Below are 20,045 nucleotides of genomic sequence, written 5' to 3'. Positions count from 1 at the left end.
TTGGTGGTCAAGTCCATATCTCAGATACTATAAGCAATAGGTCTAGTATATTCGGTGTATGGAAGGACTGTAAGGTGTACATGTCCAACTGGCAGGTGTCATCTGACCTTGACCTCATTTTCATGGTTCAGTGGTTATAGTTAAGTTTTGTGTTTTGGTCTGTTTTTCTCATACTTTATGCAATAGGTTTACTATATTTGTTGTATGGAATGATTGTAAGGTGTACATGTCTAGCGGGCAGATGTCATCTGACCTTGACCTCATTTTCATGGTTCAGTGGTTATAGTTAAGTTTTTGTGTTTTGGTCTGTTTTTCTCATACTTTATGCAATAAGTTTACTATATTTGTTGTATGGAATGATTGTAAGGTGAACATGTCTAGCGGGCTGATGTCATCTGACCTTGACTTCATTTTCATGGTTGAGTGGTCAAAGTTAAGTTTTTGAGTTTTGGTCTTTTTATCTAATACTATATGTCATACGTCAACTATATTTGGTGTATGGAAATATTTTATGATCTATATGTCAGTCGTGCAGGTTTTATTTAACCTTGACCTGGTTTTCACGGTTCATTGCTCAGTGTTAAGTTTTTGTGTTTTGGTCTATTTTCTTAAACTATAAGCAATAGGTCAACTATATTTGTTGTATGGAAGCATTGTTAGCTGTACATGTCTGCCTGGCATATCGTTCAACTGACCTTGACCTCATTTTCATGGTTCATGTTAAGTTTATGTGACAGTCGTAATAAAGCTTTATATTTAGGAGTATCAACATAATATCAATGATTAGTAAAGAAGGCGAGACATTTCAGTGTGCACTCTTGTGTACACAACCTGTAGATGTGCATGAAGGAAGATATTTCTGGTAAGATTTTTTTCAAGGGAGATAAGCACAACTCCTCCTAAATGACTGTACCAATATTAATTAAACTTTACACAGATCCAGTACATGACCAGAGAATGTGCATAAAGGAAGATATTCTTGGTCTGAAATATTTGAAGGGAGATAATTAACTTAATTTATATAGATTTAGTTATTTTTTTGGTTTCTACACACTGACTTAAAATATGCAAAGAGAGATAACTCTAATTATTATTAATTTTAAATGTTCTTTCATTTCCTTTTACTTCAAGAAAAATAGCCAATGTTGCTAGGGGTAAAATGCATTATTTTTGCCTGTGAAGAAAATATGACAGATACAAAGAATGTTTGAATGGCATATTTTAGCACACACTGAAAAGCAAAAATAATCATTGATGAATGATTTAAACAAAAAAATTGAAGGTGAGCGATTCAGGCTCTTGAGAGCCTCTTGTTTCAAATTGGTCTTCATTAAGGTCCAAAGGGTCCAAAATTAAATTTAGTTCAATTTTAACAAAAAATTATTACAAAAATTGAATCCTTGGGGTTCTTTGATATGCTGAATCTAAAAATGTACTTAGATTTTTGATTATTGGCCCAGTTTTCAAGTTGGTCCAAATCGGGGTCCAAAATTAAACTTTGTTTGATTTCATCAAAAATTGAATAAATGGGGTTCTTTGATATGCCAAATCTAACTGAGTATGTAGATTTTAAATTTTTGGCCCCGTTTTCAAATTGGTCTACATTAAAGGCCAAAGGGTTCAAAATTAAACTAAGTTTGATTTTAACAAAAATTGAATTCTTGGGCTTCTTTGATATGCAGAATCTAAACATGTACTTAGATTTTTGATTATCGGCCGAGTTTTCAAGTTGATCCAAATCAGGATCCAAAATTATTATATTAAGTATTGTGCAATAGCAAGAAATTTTCAATTGCACAGTATTCAGCAATAGCAAGAAATCTTCAATTGCACAGTATTGTGCAATAGCAAGAAATTTTCAATTGCACAGTATTGCGCAATAGCAAGAAATCTTCAATTGCACAGTATTGTGCAATAGCAAGTATTTTCAATTGCACAGTATTGCGCAATAGCAAGAAATATTTAATTGCACAATATTGCGCAATAGCAAGAAATTTTCAATTGGAGTTATCTTTCTTTGTCCAGAATAGTAGTTGAATCAACTTAAATCATTGTTTTATACAATATACAATGTATATTCACTTTTACTACCGACTGATAAATTAAAACAATCTTTACCATTCAGTGATAACAAGCACTTTTTTTACATTTAAAATTTTATGATGTATTTAAATGAGTAGTTATTGTTGCAAACTCCATTAGAAATTTGAATTGAGATCAGTTTTGGAGTAAGGGAAAGGGGGATGTGAAAAAAAAATTGGGGGGGGGGGGGGAGGGGTCAATTTTTCGCATTTCAGATTTCATAAATAAAAAGAAAATTTTTTCAAACATTTTTTTGAGAGGATTAATATTCAACAGCATAGTGAATTGCTCAAAGGCAAAACAAAAATTTTAAGTTCATTAGACCACATTCATTCTGTGTCAGAAACCTATGCTGTGTCAACTATTTAATCACAATCCAAATTGAGAGCTGAATCCAGCTTGAATGTTGTGTCCATACTTGCCCCAACTGTTCAGGTTTCAACCTCTGCGGTCGTATAAAGCTGCGCTTTGCGCAGCATCTGGTTGAAAACTTGTAAACGGTTGAGACCCCACCCCTAAACCAAATATATTCTTTTATGGGCCAACAAAACAAAACAAATGAAATATAGAGGGTGTCCCTCTGTGTCATCCCCAACCCCTCATGTTTGAGAACTTGTAAACATTTGAGATCCCCAACCCTTAACCATAAATATTCTTGTATTGGACAATAAAAGGAATAAAATGAAATAAAAGGAGAGTCCCTCGGTGTAACATCACCCCATCCTGTTTTGAGAACTTGTAAACAGTCAAGATCCACCCCCTTCTTTTCGAAAACTTAAAAACTGTTGAAATCCCCACACTGAAACAACAGATATTCTTGTATGGAATAATAAAACAAATCAGATGAAATAAAAGGCTAGTCCCCTAGGGTCACTCTTACCCCTACCTCCTGTCTGTTTAAGAACTTGTAAACTGTCTAGATCCCTACCTCTAAATCATGAATATTACTGTACATGATTTCAAGAAGATTTGAATGACATACAGGTGTAATACCTAGACGTCACTTGTGCATATCACTTTACTAGACCAGACCAATTTGTATCGGACTTTGCTTAATGTCAGGCGACCGAAGGAATGACTAATTTTGAGAGCTTTGTTTGGGAGACTTCGGAGCAGCATCCTGTTACGATTATTTCTTGATAAAGTTTTTTTTTCTTTTTCAAGTAGGAAAAAAAAGAGTTAACCATGCAATCTACACATTTACAATCTATTTGAAATATTACAATCTACCATTGCAAACTTTCCACAGGTGCTATCCAACTTTGAAAATTATAAACTCACACATATTTTATTGCCTCAGCCAGTGAAAATATTTGGCAACAACTTGAGCACAAGATTTTTTATAGACTCCAAATGTGATGGGTACACTATTTTTTCACTGTCTGTATGTCCGTAAATCCCTTGATATTTTTAATGAAGTTTGCTATGAAATTTTTCTAAATAACTACAAATTAAAGCTTCCTTAAATTTATTACCAACTTACCAGTCTTTATTGCAACATGCTATGCCATTTTAAAATTTTTAGCTCATCAACTTTCTGTTGATGAGGATTTGGTTGGGGTTAAATGATTAAAGAATAATCCCCTTAAAAAATGAAGATTAGAGAATGATGGGCAAAAAAAATGAAGATTAGAGAAAAAAGGGGTTAATTTTTTGAAGATTAGAGAAAAAAGGGGTGAAAATTAAATGTTTACAGAATAACAGACCACCCCCTCCCCCCCCCCCCCCTTTCTAGACCCTCATTTATGGAATACATATATTTTTAACACATAATTGTCATGTATTCAATATTTGCCACATTTTTCAGGGGAACCACAATTAGGAGCTTTTTGTGCATTTGAACATGATTTACCATGTAATGTGTTTTATTTGTCTTGTTAACTAATTTTTTTACAGCGGAGTATCCTTTCATCTTGTGAAAATACAGCTGCATTTATATATTGAATATTTTACAGGGAATTCCAAGATAAAATGAAGGTTTTTGCACAGTTTCATACCCTGTCTGAACACGAGACTTTTTTAGAAAATATACAAAGTAAGATTTATTTATTGTCGTCATATAAAATAATAGGAAAGAAAATATAGAGGTCGATGTCAATTTATGCAACTATTGGATTTTTTGTTAATAAAATTTGTTTAACCAGCCTCAAATAGTTTTCAAATTTGCTCCAAAATGAGAGCACATCAGTAATTGATATTCAATTGGAGATTTCACAGGGTTAAAAAAAGAACGAACTTGTAAGTTGCAGATTTAAGCATTTTATAGAATATTATGTAGATCTTTTCCTTGAAACATTTATGATCAACAGTACATGTATAAGTATATAAGAACTTATCATTTATCCATTTGTTTTGTTTATGTTGATTTTTGAAAAACAACCTTTCATAGAAAAAGTTATACAAGACCATAGAGTATATATTGTCTCACAAGAAGCAACATGAAACTGAGGTATTCCATAAGCATGATTTAAATACCCATTTGCTAAAGGGACTAGAGGATAATTATATTCATCTTATCAAGTGTACATAACAGTCTATAATTTATGATTTTTTTATGCCCCACCTACGAGATCACCTAGGATAGTAGAGGGGCATTATGTTTTCTGGTCTGTGGCTCCGTTCGTGCATTTGTTCGTCCGTTTGTCTGTGCGTCCGTTCAGGTTAAAGTTTTTTGTCAAGGTAGTTTTTGATGAAGCTGAAGTCCAATCAACTTGAAACTTAGTACACTTGTTGCTTATGATATGATCTTTCTAATTTTAAAGCCAAATTAGACTTTTGACCCCAATTTCACGGTACACTGAACATAGAAAATGAAAGTGGGAGTTTCAGGTTAAAGTTTTTGGTCAAGGTAGATTTTGATGAAGCTGAAGTCCAATCAACTTGAAACTTAGTACACTATTTGCTTATGATATGATCTTTCTAATTTTAAAGCCAAATTAGACTTTTGACCCCAATTTCACGGTTCACTAAACATAGAAAATGAAAGTGGGAGTTTCAGGTTAAAGGTTTTGGTCAATGTAGTTTTTGATGAAATTGAAGTCCAATCAACTTGAAACTTAGTACATATGTTCCCTATAGTATAATCTTTCTAATTTTAATGCCAAATTAGATTATTACCCAATTTTACAGTCCATGGAACATGGATAAAGGATAGTGTGAGTGGGGCATCCATGTACTTTGGACACATTCTTGTTTCTTCTGTCAAATTTTTTTAAAAAGAGAGATGGAAGGAACCGAAAATATTCTCAAACTCATTATATAAAAAAAACAAGATTTCAAGGTCATGGTAAAAAAACAAAAAACAAAGACGGACAGCAGCCTGAGCAAAAAGTAAACAACATGAACCACAACAAATAATGGATGTTTGCATGTGCCCCTAAAGGGTTAACAGATCCTGCTCAACATGTGGCACCCATCATGTTACTTATGGAAGTACAGATTTGGTGATAAGTCTTAATTCAGTGATGTCACATTCCAGGAAAAGAGTATGAGATTATGGTAACAACAACCAGAACATGCAATATTTTGAATTAGGGACATTTTAACATGATAAACAAATTTAAACAAAAGCAGATACTCAGTATTGAACTTTGTTAAAATATTCAGGTTAAGGTCTATTTTTGTTGTAGAAGAGAAAGATCTGAAAGAAAGAATACAAGAATTGTTGAAATACAGAAAACATGGTATTACCAAACTAGATGGTATGTAAATATGTTGCCACTTAAAATTAAGAATGTTTCATATCTAACTGAGGAAGGAAAATGTTTATTTTGCTATTTCCTTATATTTGAATTATTTTATGGTATTTTATTTAAGTGTAGCCTAGGAGGGATCACTGTTAAGGCAAAGCAAAATAAAACATATTGAACAAAAATTTCTTTATATGTACACTTAAAAAAAAAACCCAGATGGTATACAAATGATATTTCACAACACTTAAATACATTTTTTTGTGGTATACAGTAACATTTCTTTTCACTTTCATACATTTCATGCTTGAATGTATGCAAATTGATAGATTTGGTCAATTTCTGACAAGTTATTATTGTACTTTGTTCATTACATTTCATGGTTGATTGATTTTGGTAATATTTTGAGTTTGTCTCATGAGTATAATTGTTAAAATTATAATGGGAAATCAATGTTAAACATGTTAAAATTTAATCTTTTAATTTAATGAGCAATTCAGGGTTGGCAAAGTATTACCTGCCCGGGTTTTACTGGGGCTGGGCAATACTCCCAGAAACAGGTAATACTGGGCAATACTGGGCAATATGAATTTTTAAGCTTATTTCAACACAAAATAATAAAGACTCAAACAAGTAAACTTATTTATAATTTAAAATAGGTTTATATATATCTTAAATGTATTGTACTTGTGTTTGATTACTGAATCCTTTTTAAAATTCAGTCCAGTATCTTATATTACCCAGTATTGCTCAGTATTACCCAGTAAAACCCAGTAAAACCCGGGTTTTCCCAGTATTTCCCACTGGGCTGGGCAATACTCATAAAACCCTGGTTTTTGCCAACCCTGATGAGCATGTAGTTTTTTTTAAGTGAATATGTCTTGAACATTATCCTTCAAATTTCTGGTTTCTATACAGTTCTTATAAAGCAGTTGGTTTTGCTTGCATGAATAATCTACTGTTCATTTAACACTACTCCAACTTTTGACGGTTTTTAAAATACATGTACTTTCACTTGATTTGATAAGTTCTGTAAAACAAAACAAACATAATTATGAAGAATAAGGGGTGGCTAGGAAAGTTTTTAATTTTTTTTTTTAAGATTACCCTTGTCTGTCTGTACTTAATTAATTGATTCCTCTTCCGAAATATTAGTTTGCCTCAAACATCTGTTGTTCAACCTATACCCAATGCTTTTTACCCCAAAACACAGTTTATTTCAAATTTATGGGGCATCTCTTCTATTGTTCTCGAAAATAAGCTAGCCAAGGATCATGATCCAGTCACCTCCTCTCCACCCTTGTGGGACTTAGATAGAATTTCATTCCTTATCACCATCTAACAGGGATCAAGTTTGAACTTGGGTGATTTTATTTTAACTTCTTCAGTTATTTCACATGCACTGTATCAATGGAAACGCTGCTAAATTCACGGTTTCTGCATGCCAACTTTATTTTGCCTAAACCAAATGTAATGAAACTTACACAATGCTAATTCCTTCTAACATGGGTCAAGTTTGAATTTGGATGACGTCACTTTCACTGTTGTTGAGTAATATCTCTTTATAAATGAAAAAAATGCTGAATTTGCTGTAAATTTACAAGTGGGGAAGGGGCATTCGTTTTTATATTGTTTGTTATGGTTATTTGAGATTTTGAAGTTATATTTGTTTGCATGAGTTTCAAATTATTTCATGCTTTATCTATTTACCCCGTCAAAACATTCCAAGTTTTTGAAACTGATGCTTCTAACTGAAGCAGCAATGAGTCAAGCTTTGGTCTTTTTCGTTATCAAATTAGACCCATTTGAAATCAATGGGTTATTGAATACAGGAAGATTAGATATCAAGTTTGTTTTTATACTGTAACAGTTTTGGGTGTCATTTCAGTAGAGGAAGACAAAAATAGAATGCATGATGAAACTGGGTTAAGGCACATTCACTTTTAAACAAATTTAATGAATCGGAATCGAAGGTCAAAGTTTGGTAATATTCTATTTACTAAATTTCCGGATTTGAACAAGGTTACCGTTTCTTGTCAAAAATAAAATGCATGTGATGATTGAAACCATGGCAACAGCTTTGTGAGGGAGAGGTGCATGGTTTAATTTCTTCTTTGTACTACTTCAGATATTGACGTATTTGAAGATGAAAAGTACAAACGAGATAAAAAGAAAGAGAATAAAAAGAAAATGGTGAGCATCATTTTTCTTTCATGCCACTTTGACCTTTGAACATTTTAAATACACATTGTTGACATTCTATATTGTAAACCAACTTTTTACCCAATACTGTTTTTTTTCGGGAATATCGTTGTCTGTGAAGTTCATATCATTGTATTGATGGAACTTTGCAGTTTTGTGATTTTTTCATTCACAGAGAGTAATTTGATGTTGTTATCTTTTTTTATCCAATAGAAATCCTTGAAAGAAGTAACTGCTTGCAAATAAAAGTTGGTTTACAGTAGTTCTTTCATCATTTACATCGTTGAAAAGTTAGAGAGAAAAACTGTTGCCATTTCATCAGATGCACACACACACATACTTCAACACATGTAACATGATTATCACAATGCTATTTATTTATCATCCTTTCTCATTAAAATGTTGTAGACAGTATTTCATTTATTGCCCATTTCAGACAATGGGGTCATTAACGTTTGGAGTACAGTTATTTTACTCAAAACTCAGAAATCAACCTATTAAAATACTTGATTTGATGTTTGGAGCACACATTTTGTACTATTTTGAAAAGTTGGATGATCCAATGACAAAATGTCAAAGATTTTCAACTGGCATAGGACTTGGGGTCATAAAAAATATCAGTATCATTATCGTACTCAAACTAGGTATTCAACAAATTAAAATCTAGATTTAGTGATTCAAGCAAACATTTTATAATCTGATACTGAATTAAGTTTTATGACTGTATGCCTAGCACTCATAATTTGATAGAGAGAAAAGATGAGAGGACAAGGGGAATAGTTTTGTGTTGATATCTTTCTTTAATCTACTTCAGTACAATACAGATCTAGCCTTGTAGATCTTTCAGCTGAAAATCACATTGTCAATACTTGAATTTCCATTGAATATATTCAAATATATCAGTTAGTTTTTGTACAGTGTATTTAAGATTTGTATTTTGCATATATTTTCATATTCATGTAATCTAGAAAAGCACTTTTATATCTATTTTTCAGGGAAATATCACTCCTTTATCAAAAAGAAGTTCAATGGCTTCAAAAAAGGCCGCCGTCGCTACAGAGTAAGTTCCTGTTTTACTTGATATCTTATTTTATGTAAAATTAGTAACAAATCTATGGCTTCTATGAATTATTTAGATAATAAATAAGGTGATTTAAAATACTGAAGCTAAGATAAGATTGTAGTGTGTATGGCATTTCTATTTTACCCCCTGCAATATAAAAGCAACAAATTGGATCTTGATAAATATAGCTTTATTGAGAACTTTATCACACTATTGTTTACAAAGCGAAAGGAGCATGTCACATTAGAATTGATAACAAGGTATCACTATACCCTACTTATCACTAGACCTACAGGCTAAGTCGGACTTGTGCTTTTAAGCTCACAAGGTTACAGATGTCAGAATGACAAAAGACCAAAAAAAAATCTGGCAATGAGTTAAATCCTGTCAACTGGTTCTAGATAAAGTCTAAAAAAATGTTGCTGTGAGTTTCAGAAAATTTTAGTTTACAATTTAAAGATTTTAATATAAATTCGAAACTTATCATAGTTTTGAATAACAGATGTGATAATGTTTTTATTATGTTCTTTTATCAATTTGTGTCCATATGTGGACTCCATATAAATTTTGTTTCATTGAGCAAAATTCAAATTTATCACACACAAAATTTGCCATTTCAGAGAAAAATTAGATATACTTATAGACGAAGACGAATTAAAAGATGAAAATAATGAGAATATTCCTAAGGAGGCATGCAATATGCCCGGTTTTGACATGTTGTCAGACCGAGAGAGAAGGGTAAGCATATAGACTATCTATGCAACATAAGAGATGGAATTAGTATATTGAGACTTGTTGCAAAACATATGGTATTATTCAATTTATTTCACTTGACTGGGCGGAGTTTAATCGGTTGGCTCATAATAAACCAGTCCATATAATGAAGTGTCCAGTCATTCTTTTGTAAATTCCTGTGAAGACACTGATAGGTGATTAGAAATCAGTTATAATTATAACGGTAATCATCCTAATCACACACATCTTCAAATAGACTGTCCTTATGCAAATTAAAACGTAAGCTCTGCCCGATCAGTTGAAATAACATTGGTAATATTGACTATTTCATTAAAATCAGTGGATGGGTACACTCCCATAAAATTACAAAAGAGAAGTATTCAATTCTCATTATTATATTTCTCTAATTCTTACTTTTTAGCTCACCTGGCCCATCACTTGGCATCCAGCGTCGTCGTCCGTCGTCGTTAACTTTTACAAAAATCTTCTCTGAAACTACTGGGCCAAATTTAACCAAACTTGGCCACAATCATCATTGGGGTATCTAGTTTAAAAAATGTGTGGCCTGACCCCGCCAACCAACCAAGATGGCTGCCATGGCTAAAAATAGAACATAGGGGTAAAATGCAGTTTTTGGCTTATAACTCAAAAACCAAAGCATTTAGAGCAAATCTGACGGGGGTAAAATTGATTATCAGGTTAAGATCTCTCTGCCCTGAAATTTTCAGATGAATCGGACAACCGGTTGTTGGGTTGCTGCCCCTGAATTGGTAATTTTAAAGAAATTTTGCTGTTTTTGGTTATTATCTTGAATATTATTACAGATAGAGATTAACTTTGAACAGCAATAATGTTCAAAAAAGTAAGATTTACAAATAAGTCAACATGACCGAAATGGTCAGTTGACCCCTTTAGGAGTTATTGCCCTTTATAGTCAATTTTTAACCATTTTTCGTAAATCTAAGTTATCTATTACAAAAATCTTCTACTCTGAAACTACTGGGCCAAATCAATCCAAACTTGACCACAATCATCTTTGGGGTATCTAGTTTAAAAAATGTGTGGCGTGACCCGGCCAACCAACCAAGATGGCTGCCATGGCTAAAAATAGAACATGGGGTGAAATGTAGATTTTGATTTATATCTCTGAAACCAAAGCATTTAGAGCAAATCTGACATGGAGTAAAATTGTTCATCAAGTGAAAATCTATCTGCCCTGAAATTTTCAGGGTTGCTGCCCTGAAATAAGTAATTTGAAGGAAATTTTGCAGATTTTGGTTATTATCTTGAATATTATTATAGAAAGAGATAAAATGTAATCAGCAATAATGTTCAGCAAAGTAAGATCTACAAATAAGTTAATATGACTAAAATGGTCAGTTGACCCCTTAAGGAGTTATTGCCCTTTATAGTCAATTTTGACCAATTTTTCGTAAATTTTTGTTATCTTTCACAAAAATCTTCTCTGAAACTACTGGGCCAAATTGAACCAAACTTGGCCACAATCATCATTGGGGTATATTGTTAAAAAAATGTGTGGCGTGACCCCGCCAACCAACCAAGATGGCTGCCATGGCTAAAAATAGAACATAGTGGTAAAATGCAGTTTTTGGCTTATAACTCAAAAACCAAAGCATTTAGAGCAAATCTGACATGGGATAAAATTAATTATCACATTAAGATCTATCTGCCCTGAAATTTTCAGACAAATTGGACAACCTGTTGTTAGGTTGCTGCCCCCGAATTAGTAATTTTAAGGAAATTTTGCAGATTTTGGTTATTATCTTGAATATTATTATAGATAGAGATAAACTGTAAACAGCAATAATGTTCAGCAAAATAAGATCTACAAATAAGTCAACAAGACCAAAATTGTCAATTGACCCCTTAAGGAGTTATTATTCTTTATAGTCAATTGTTAACAATTTTCATAAATTTTTGTTAATTTTTGCAAATTTTTAGGAAATATTTTCCACTGTAATTACTGGGCCAAGTTCATTATAGATAGAGATAATTGTAGCAACAAGAATATTCAGTAAAGAAAGATCTACAAACACATCACCATCACCAAAACTCAATTTTGTCATGAATTTATCTGTGTTTATTGTTAATATGCACATAGACCAAGGTGAGCGACACAGGCTCTCGAGAGCCTCTAGTTTATCTTTTTCCTGAACTGTTAATATTTTTTTTAAACAACTTGTGGTCCCTTTGATCTCAGTCATTTGATAACAACATTAAATTTTTCTGCTTTCCCCTGACATTCCTATTGTGTTGTAATGAAAAAAGGCGACTATGCCAGATGACGTCACACATCAAGAACACGTCTTTTTTGAAGGTTGTTCGAAAAGAATGATTTAAAGATTGTCTGCATATAGTCTTAAAATCATGAGAGAGAGACATATTCCACCATCAAATTCACGTGTTATATCAAATTTTCTTATTCAGCTGCATTGTTGTAACATAATCATGGGGTGAAAATGCTCTTATGAATGTTGCATTTTAACCCTTTCACCGAAAGCACCATGTTTACACTTTCATCCGGGTATTCAACAAAGAAAGATAAATCATGTTTGCACCGTTTTGTGCAGGAAATATAAAAGAGGTATTCCGATCCCGGTAAAACAGGACTCATCGTCAGCTGACTGAAGCGTGAATCCCGGTAAACCGGGACACATTGGCGAAAGGGTTAAGGAGGAATAAAATATAATTGGGAATGCTTCATGTTTGTTGTCAGCCAATCAAAAGTATGGATTCTTATGAAACATACAATAATGTAGTATAGTATAAAAATTTTGTTTATTTTTCATTTATAGCTTTGCAGCTCAATTGGAATGACATATGCCAACTATCAAACTATCAAGACATGCATAATAAAGGTAAATTGTTATACAAATGTTAAAATTGGTATGAATAATACCAATTACTGGGGAAATAAAATATCAAAAATACCAATGAAAATGATAAATGTGAAAATCGCTATCAAACGACAAAATCAAAAGCTGAAACTCATCAACGAAGGCAAAACAACTGTCATAGTTCATAAATCAACCCATTTTACAAGAAAAACAAGGATAATAATAAGGATAATATACTGTCAAAAGTCTAGGCAGTCAAAAAAATTAACTAATAACTCTGGAACAATAAGAAACATTTAAAAAAAAAACTCAAATTTATGACAAAAGACAGCAACCCACGTAGTCATGACTTTGGACAGGGTTGATTTAGTCTTTTTTATGCCCCGCCTTCGATAGTAGAGGGGCATTATGTTTTCTGGTCTGTGCGTCCGTTCGTCCGTCCGTCTGTGCATCCGTTCGCTTCAGGTTTTTGGTCAAGGTAGTTTTTGAAGAAGTCGAAGTCTAATCAACTTGAAACTTAGTACATATGTTCCCTATGATATGATCTTTCTAATTTTAATTCCAAATTAAAGTTTTGACCCCAATTTCACGGTCCACTGAACATAGAAAATGATAGTGCGAGTAGGGCTTCCATGTACTTGGGACACATTCTTGTTTTAGACTTTAAGGGTTCTGATTGGTGTACTTAGTAGATTGAAACTGTTTTATTTTGATGCAGTAAAATACTGCAGCATCATTTAAGTTGATATGCAAATAACGTCAGGATTGCAATCAAATTATTTTTCAGGATTATTTACAGAGAAGGCAAGGAGTTCCTATAAAAATCCGCTATCCAAGTGGATTGGACAAGACACATCGGAGACAGATTATCAGTTTCCTGACGGACAACGGGTGGATTGGTGTTACTTGAAAGATAAAGAGAGTAGATTTCACCAAAGAAATTGATGCTACTTTCATGTATATTGTGCAAAGCAATATAAGACTGAAGATAGGCTAGAGTTGTACTTCTAGGGGCCATTTAGTGTCGTTTACTAGTTCGACTTGCGACAATGCTGAAATGTCAGATATTGCCGTCCATACAGTTCTGACAGAAGTGATAGGTGGGTTGAAGAGAAGAGTAAACATAAACCATTTTCAAATAGACAGATAGATGTGCATTATCTGCATTAGATGTGCAGAAAGCGCAACAGTTATTTACCGCTAAAAGTGTTCAATGGGAGGGGTCATGGGGTCATCAAATCAATTTCTTTTTTATTTGTTTTTTCTTTAAGTATTTAGGGACGAAAAGTTCAATGAAGGATAAAAAACTTAATTCACATAGTTTTTTCACTGACCCCACCCCCCTCTTAACTTAATTTGGGAAAAATTGATTGACCCATATGGATATATGTAAAAATCAATGTCGGATAACCACCCCCACCCCCAAACTATTTGAATTAAGTTTTTTATCTTACATTGATCTTTTGATGTTGTCCCTTATAGAGACAATCTTCTGATATGTATCTGTATATGAATCTCCTTCCAGGGAGCACTGCCATGATATATAGGTTTGGAAGATTGTTGAGCAGTGCCAAACAATCTCATTGTATTCATTTTCACAACAAAAGTTACCAGGTCAATTTTATAATCTAGCTCTTTTAATTTGTGCTCTTTCAGGATGGTACTCAATATTTTTCATTTGTTTGTGTTTTGTTTTTTAAAGTTTAGTACAGTATTTTATTATGTTTTAAGGGGTGTTCAGAAACATGTATATGGAGGGGGGTCTGTTGGATTTTATGTTAAAGGAAATTATATAATATGGGTTTTTATTTGCAAGCACTGAGATGCAGTCTGAAAATGAGAAAAAAATTATTAAAATCATAAATAATTTGTCATTTTTTATCTATGAATATAAATTTAGAATTTGCAATTGATGAATCTTGCATAAAGTCTTACAATTTGATAAATTTAATACGAAACCAGGGGTGTATACACTTATAGAGATGATTATTTTGTGTATATTTATGTGTTTTTGATTGTATTCTAGTCCCTAGTAACTTTTGAAATATCTCCGTTAAGTGCTGTATTTGATTTAATCAACATTAATACTGTTTTTTGTTAATATCTGACTGTTCATAAGAGATAATTTATTAGATATTATTTATGTAATTAGTTATATATTTATTTATTTTATGATATTGTTTTAATTTAGTTTTTTTTTTATGTTGGTGATAATAAGAAAAAGAGATTTTTACCTTGTACAGCCTATGTTGTGAATTTCTTCTGAGAAAATGAGTAGTTGTGCATTTGCAAAAACATGAAAGAATAATCAAAATTGGTTTTTAACTTTTTTATATATTTAACTATCTTCTTACAGATATTATGTCAATATTTCAAGAAATGAAGCATCTTTCTGTTTTGAAGACTAAATATATTTTCAAAGCTTGTCAGACACATTACTTATCTGTTCAAAGACCCACCTTATTTCATTTTAAAAGTGTTTGAATGTGTGATACCATCTGTAGTGTATTGTGTTTTTAATGGGTTTCAGATGATTTTATTTTATAGCAACATTACAGCTAATTTCCTAATGCTTGTAGAGTAAAACTTCGGTTGGCTTGCTCGCTTTGTTTGTATAAATGTTTATTCAAGCTTTGTAATTAAGATTGATATCTTCAAACAATATACATGTATATATGCATAGTTAAACCTGTATATATATTATATTTAAATTTAATTGTACGCTATCCCAATATAATTGTTCAATATACAAACTAAGCAAGCAAGCTAACCAAAATCTTGCTCAACATGCATTGGGAAATTAGCTGTAATCGAAATGAAATTCAATACCAAACTTGTTGTAATATTATTATTTTCTTCTACATTTGACTGGTGGCAATCATTTGCATTTTATTGATGTGAAGGTAGAAAGGCAGCTGTTCATTTTGTACCCTGTAATTTTATTTTCATGAAGATATATCTATATATATACATGACTTAATCAGTGTTCACTCAACCATATCATACAACATATTATTAAACAAGGAATTTTGCAAAAAAACATTTTTTTTTCTAGAAAATATAGCGTCACATCCATAACACAATCAGAAAATCATTTCAAATACGTCAGATTTATGCAATATAGCATCATTGTATCATAATGCTTATAATCCCAAGGGAGAACACTGACTCCTTCATTAAATAAAATTCCTGCTTGAAGATAAGGTGTCTTCAGCCATCTTGGATTGTAAGCTAGCAGAACATAATAGGTCAAGATCTTTTAAATTATTTTTTTTTCTCCTAAAAATTTCAAATTTTGAAAGATTAATTCATTTGAAATACTTTTATATGAATAAGGTTCAATTTTTATACAGAAAATCGCAATTTTGCAAAACCAAGTTCATAGTTTTTTACTTGATATTTTATTTTTAAGAGAAAAAATGATACATTCTACATTTTGGCAATTCATTTAAAAAATTCTATCAATTTTAATTCTGACTCCTGATCTACCTTAATTTGAGAAATCATAATACATTTTGAAGGTGCAATAGTAACTATGCATTTAAAAAATCACAACCTTTATAACGTATTGGTGTATTTTAGTCTATTTTTGTGATCTTGTAAGAAAGTGACATACACAGTACATTGGTATCTGTATTGTGATCATAGTAATGAAAGTGTTGCAGACATGGGGGATTTGTAATGAAAGTGATGTGTAGTTTCTCTGTATAGGTGATTTTTTTTTATTGAAAGTAACATAATGTGTGTTGAAACTGTTTTATGACCTTGTAATGAAAGTGAGATATATGTTATAATATACTTTATATAAAAGTGATAGATAGTTTCTTTGAAACTGCATTTATGGAAGGACTAAATTATTGTTCAAATGTGTTTGTACTTACAATGTCTTGAATGTGTACAGATGTGTCTAGATGTAGTCTATTTGTGTGTCGTGTGATATTGTTCTTTTTATGTGAGATATGAATAAAAGGAAAATAAAAACATAAAACTGCTAGTATTTTTTTTCTTTACATTTAGGGGAGAGCACCTATTGAAATTTAACATAGTGTTTAAGAAGCATTATAATAAATAAAGGCAACAAAAGTATACCAGTGTTCAAAAGTCATAAATCGATAGAGAAAAACAAATCCTTGTAACAAACCAAAACCGAGGAAAACACATCAACTATAACAGGAAAATAAAGAAATGAGAACACTGGAGTGCAACAAAAACAAATGCCAACATGCATAGAAACAATTGCCATATTCCTGACTTTGTACAGGACATTTTAAGAACAGATAGTCGGTTATTCTGGTTTAATGGCATGTCAAACCTCCTGCTTTATGGAAAAATTTAGGCATCTAAAAGTAGATAAAATTTCAAAAGCAGCCTGATTTGGCTATTTGATATATTGAGGTATTATGTAAAATTTATAAGGTTAAATTAAATATCATTTGTCATGAATGATGTTAAGTTGGTTAGTAAAAGAAAGTAATTAAATATAAATACCATTTGAAACCCCCCCCCCTTTTTTTTTTAGCTTGAAAGTGCCATGACAACAATCATTTTCCCTGCATCTGATCATTATTTCAACAAAATTTATAGTTTTCCTAGCCACCAGACATTTTTTAACCCTAATTTTATTGTTTTTTGGCTACTTGTCAATAAAAATTAAATTTATCAGTTTCTTGATCACTGGACCAGACTTAAAGCAAACACATTGTAAATGAAACAAATATAGGGGAATGCATTTCTATATTTTATGCCAATGTGGTATGATTACCAATAAGAAAAAAATATCAAAAGGAGACCAAATGACATAGGACATAGATTTTGGCATCCATGTGTAAATCAATAACAACAAAAAACCTACTGAATAACATACCTAGCACATACGCAATGTGACTGGATAAAATATGTGCTCAACCCTACCTTAACATGAGACAGAGGTGTATGAACAATATAAAAAATCAGGACTGTTCTTATTTAAACTAAAATCAACAAAATTACAACCAATTTGATGTACTTGGATGTTCCAACAGCACTTCCAGACTTTGGTAAGTTTGTTGTAAATACCAAAAGATGATTCAACACCACTGTTACTACAATAGTAGAGGAGCATTAAGTTTTCTGGTTTGTAGGTCCGTTTGTCGTTTGTCTGTTTGTTCGTTCGTCCCGCTTCAGGTTAAAGTTTTTGGTCATGGTAGTTTTTGTCGAGCCTGCGACTTCAGTCTCAGAAAGCTCGACATAGGAATAGTGATCCCGTGGCGGATTTAGCTAACTTCTTGGAAGCTTTATGTTTTAGAAGGTGAAAGACCTGAATGCTTTAAACTTTATGTATAGATGCATCATGTTACGAAGTTTCCATCGGTCCCATGTCCAATATACTTGACCTCATTTTCATGGTTCAGTGACTACTTGACAAAAAGTGAAGATATTTTGTAATGTTAAATTCTCTCTTATTATAAGAAATAGAATAACTATATTTGGTATGTGCGTACCTTGCAAGGTCCTCTTGCCCGTCAGACAGTTTTCACTTGCCCTCGACCTCATTTCATGGATCAGTGAACAAGGTTAAGTTTTGGTGGTCAAGTCCGTATCTCAGATACCATAAGCAATAATAGTATATTTGGTGTATGGAAGGATCTTAAGGTGTACATGTCCAACTGGCAGGTGTCATCTGAACTTGACCCTATTTTCATGGTTCAGTGGTTATAGTTAAGTTTTTATACGACCGCAAAAATTGAAAATTTTTTGGTCGTATATTGGTATCACTTTGGTGTCGTCGTCTGCGTCGTCGTCGTCGTCGTCGTCCGAAGACATTTGGTTTTCGCACTATAACTTTAGTATAAGTAAATAGAAATCTATGAAATTTTAAGACAAGGTTTATGACCATAAAAGGAAGGTTGGGATTGATTTTGGAAGTTTTGATCCCAACAGTTTAGGAATTAGGGGCCAAAAAGGGCCCAAATAAGCATTTTCTTGGTTTTCGCACTATAACTTTAGTATAAGTAAATAGAAATCTATGAAATTTAAACACAAGGTTAATGACCATAAAAGGAAGGTTGGGATTGATTTTGGGAGTTTTGGTCCCTATATACAGTTTATGAATAAGGGGCCCAAAGGGTCCAAAATTAAACTTTGTTTGATTTCATCAAAAATTGAATAATTGGGGTTCTTTGATATGCCGAATCTAACTGTGTATGTAGATTCTTAATTTTTGGTCCGGTTTTCAAATTGGTCTACATTAACGTCCAAAGGTTCCAAAATTAAACTTAGTTTGATTTTAATAAAAATTGAATCCTTGGGGTTGTTTGATATGTTGAATCTAAAAATGTACTTAGATTTTTGATTATTGGCCCAGTTTTCAAGTTGGTCCAAATCGGGGTCCAAAATTAAACTTTGTTTGATTTCATCAAAAATTGATTTATTCTATGACTCCAAGGACTTAGGGATATAACAGAAACGACTGAAATCCCAATTGAAACAGAAATAACCATGACATTGACAACAACGACGGATGCAGCAAGTGATGACTTATTCATTGTTAAGTCTGTAATCTATTTCTGTGGTTTATTGCTATGATTCATGTATCTTGTTTAGCTAGTTGCCTCTTGTTTAGGTGTTTCTCATGATTCAGTAAACTGTGACCTTTTAAGAACTCCTCTTTTTAAGAGGTGTTCTTGGTGATTCTTTTATACCCTGTATTTGTAGCTCTCTTGTTTAGGTGTCCTCTAGTATTCTTTTATACCCTGTATTTGTAGCTCTCTTGTTTAGGTGTTCTCTGGTGTTCTTTATACCCTGTATTTGTAACTTATTTCTTAACATACTCCTGAAGTGTTGACAAACTGACATTTAACATGACCTTCAGACATAGACATCCCTTTAAGATTGAAACAGAGAATCTAGTAAACCGAACATTATATCAATGAGTTTGCTGCTGACAACAAGATTATTTAATTTCTATTTTTTATTAATAAAACATATAAATAATTTGGCCCTTGGGAGTCAAGTACTCAGCAAAGGGGAATTTAGCTCCAGGCCCTGTCGACGACACTTGGTATAGATGGACCAAGCCCCATGGACATGGACACTCCGTCAACCAACCGGAACCAGATGAGTTCCTATAAGGGTATGAAGCGTTGCTCCATCTCATAGCAGGTGGCTACGATAAAGGGGGTTAGATTGACGGTGGAGAGAGAAATAAATGTAGATGTATTACATTTAATGACTTGGGGGAAATGAGAAATTAGACCAGTGGTCAATTTCGAAAGGGAGATTGAAATTGAAGAAAACCACTGGTTTGCTGAGACCGCTCCCATGTACAGTGAGTAGTTGAAGTTGATTAAAGGGAGGTGGGTGGGTATTTTGTAACTTTATGACAACTAATGTTTGACTTTCCCTGTCAGCAGCAAAACTCAAAATGACCAACTACCT

The 20,045-nt window shown here is 32.5% G+C and overlaps 1 protein-coding gene across 1 annotated transcript in view; it reads left to right on the top strand.

Annotated features, from left to right (window-relative positions):
• Window positions 1-16,623, top strand: part of LOC143069082 (transcriptional adapter 2-beta-like) — a 32,618-nt gene extending 15,995 nt beyond the window's left edge. Inside the window, exons 10-16 of the mRNA XM_076243532.1 lie at window positions 4,038-4,117; window positions 5,712-5,783; window positions 7,900-7,964; window positions 8,969-9,033; window positions 9,657-9,774; window positions 12,588-12,650; window positions 13,417-16,623. Of these exons, the coding sequence (XP_076099647.1) occupies window positions 4,038-4,117; window positions 5,712-5,783; window positions 7,900-7,964; window positions 8,969-9,033; window positions 9,657-9,774; window positions 12,588-12,650; window positions 13,417-13,539 (586 nt within the window). The 3' untranslated portion in view covers window positions 13,540-16,623. The remainder of the gene's footprint in view (window positions 1-4,037; window positions 4,118-5,711; window positions 5,784-7,899; window positions 7,965-8,968; window positions 9,034-9,656; window positions 9,775-12,587; window positions 12,651-13,416) is intronic.
• The last annotated feature ends 3,422 nt before the right edge of the window (window positions 16,624-20,045 follow it).

This window comes from Mytilus galloprovincialis, chromosome 3 (genome assembly GCF_965363235.1).
Source record: "Mytilus galloprovincialis chromosome 3, xbMytGall1.hap1.1, whole genome shotgun sequence".
In the NCBI taxonomy this organism is placed as follows: domain Eukaryota; kingdom Metazoa; phylum Mollusca; class Bivalvia; order Mytilida; family Mytilidae; genus Mytilus; species Mytilus galloprovincialis.
Note: the sequence above shows the minus strand (reverse complement) of the source record. Positions and strands in the feature narration are given on the sequence as shown.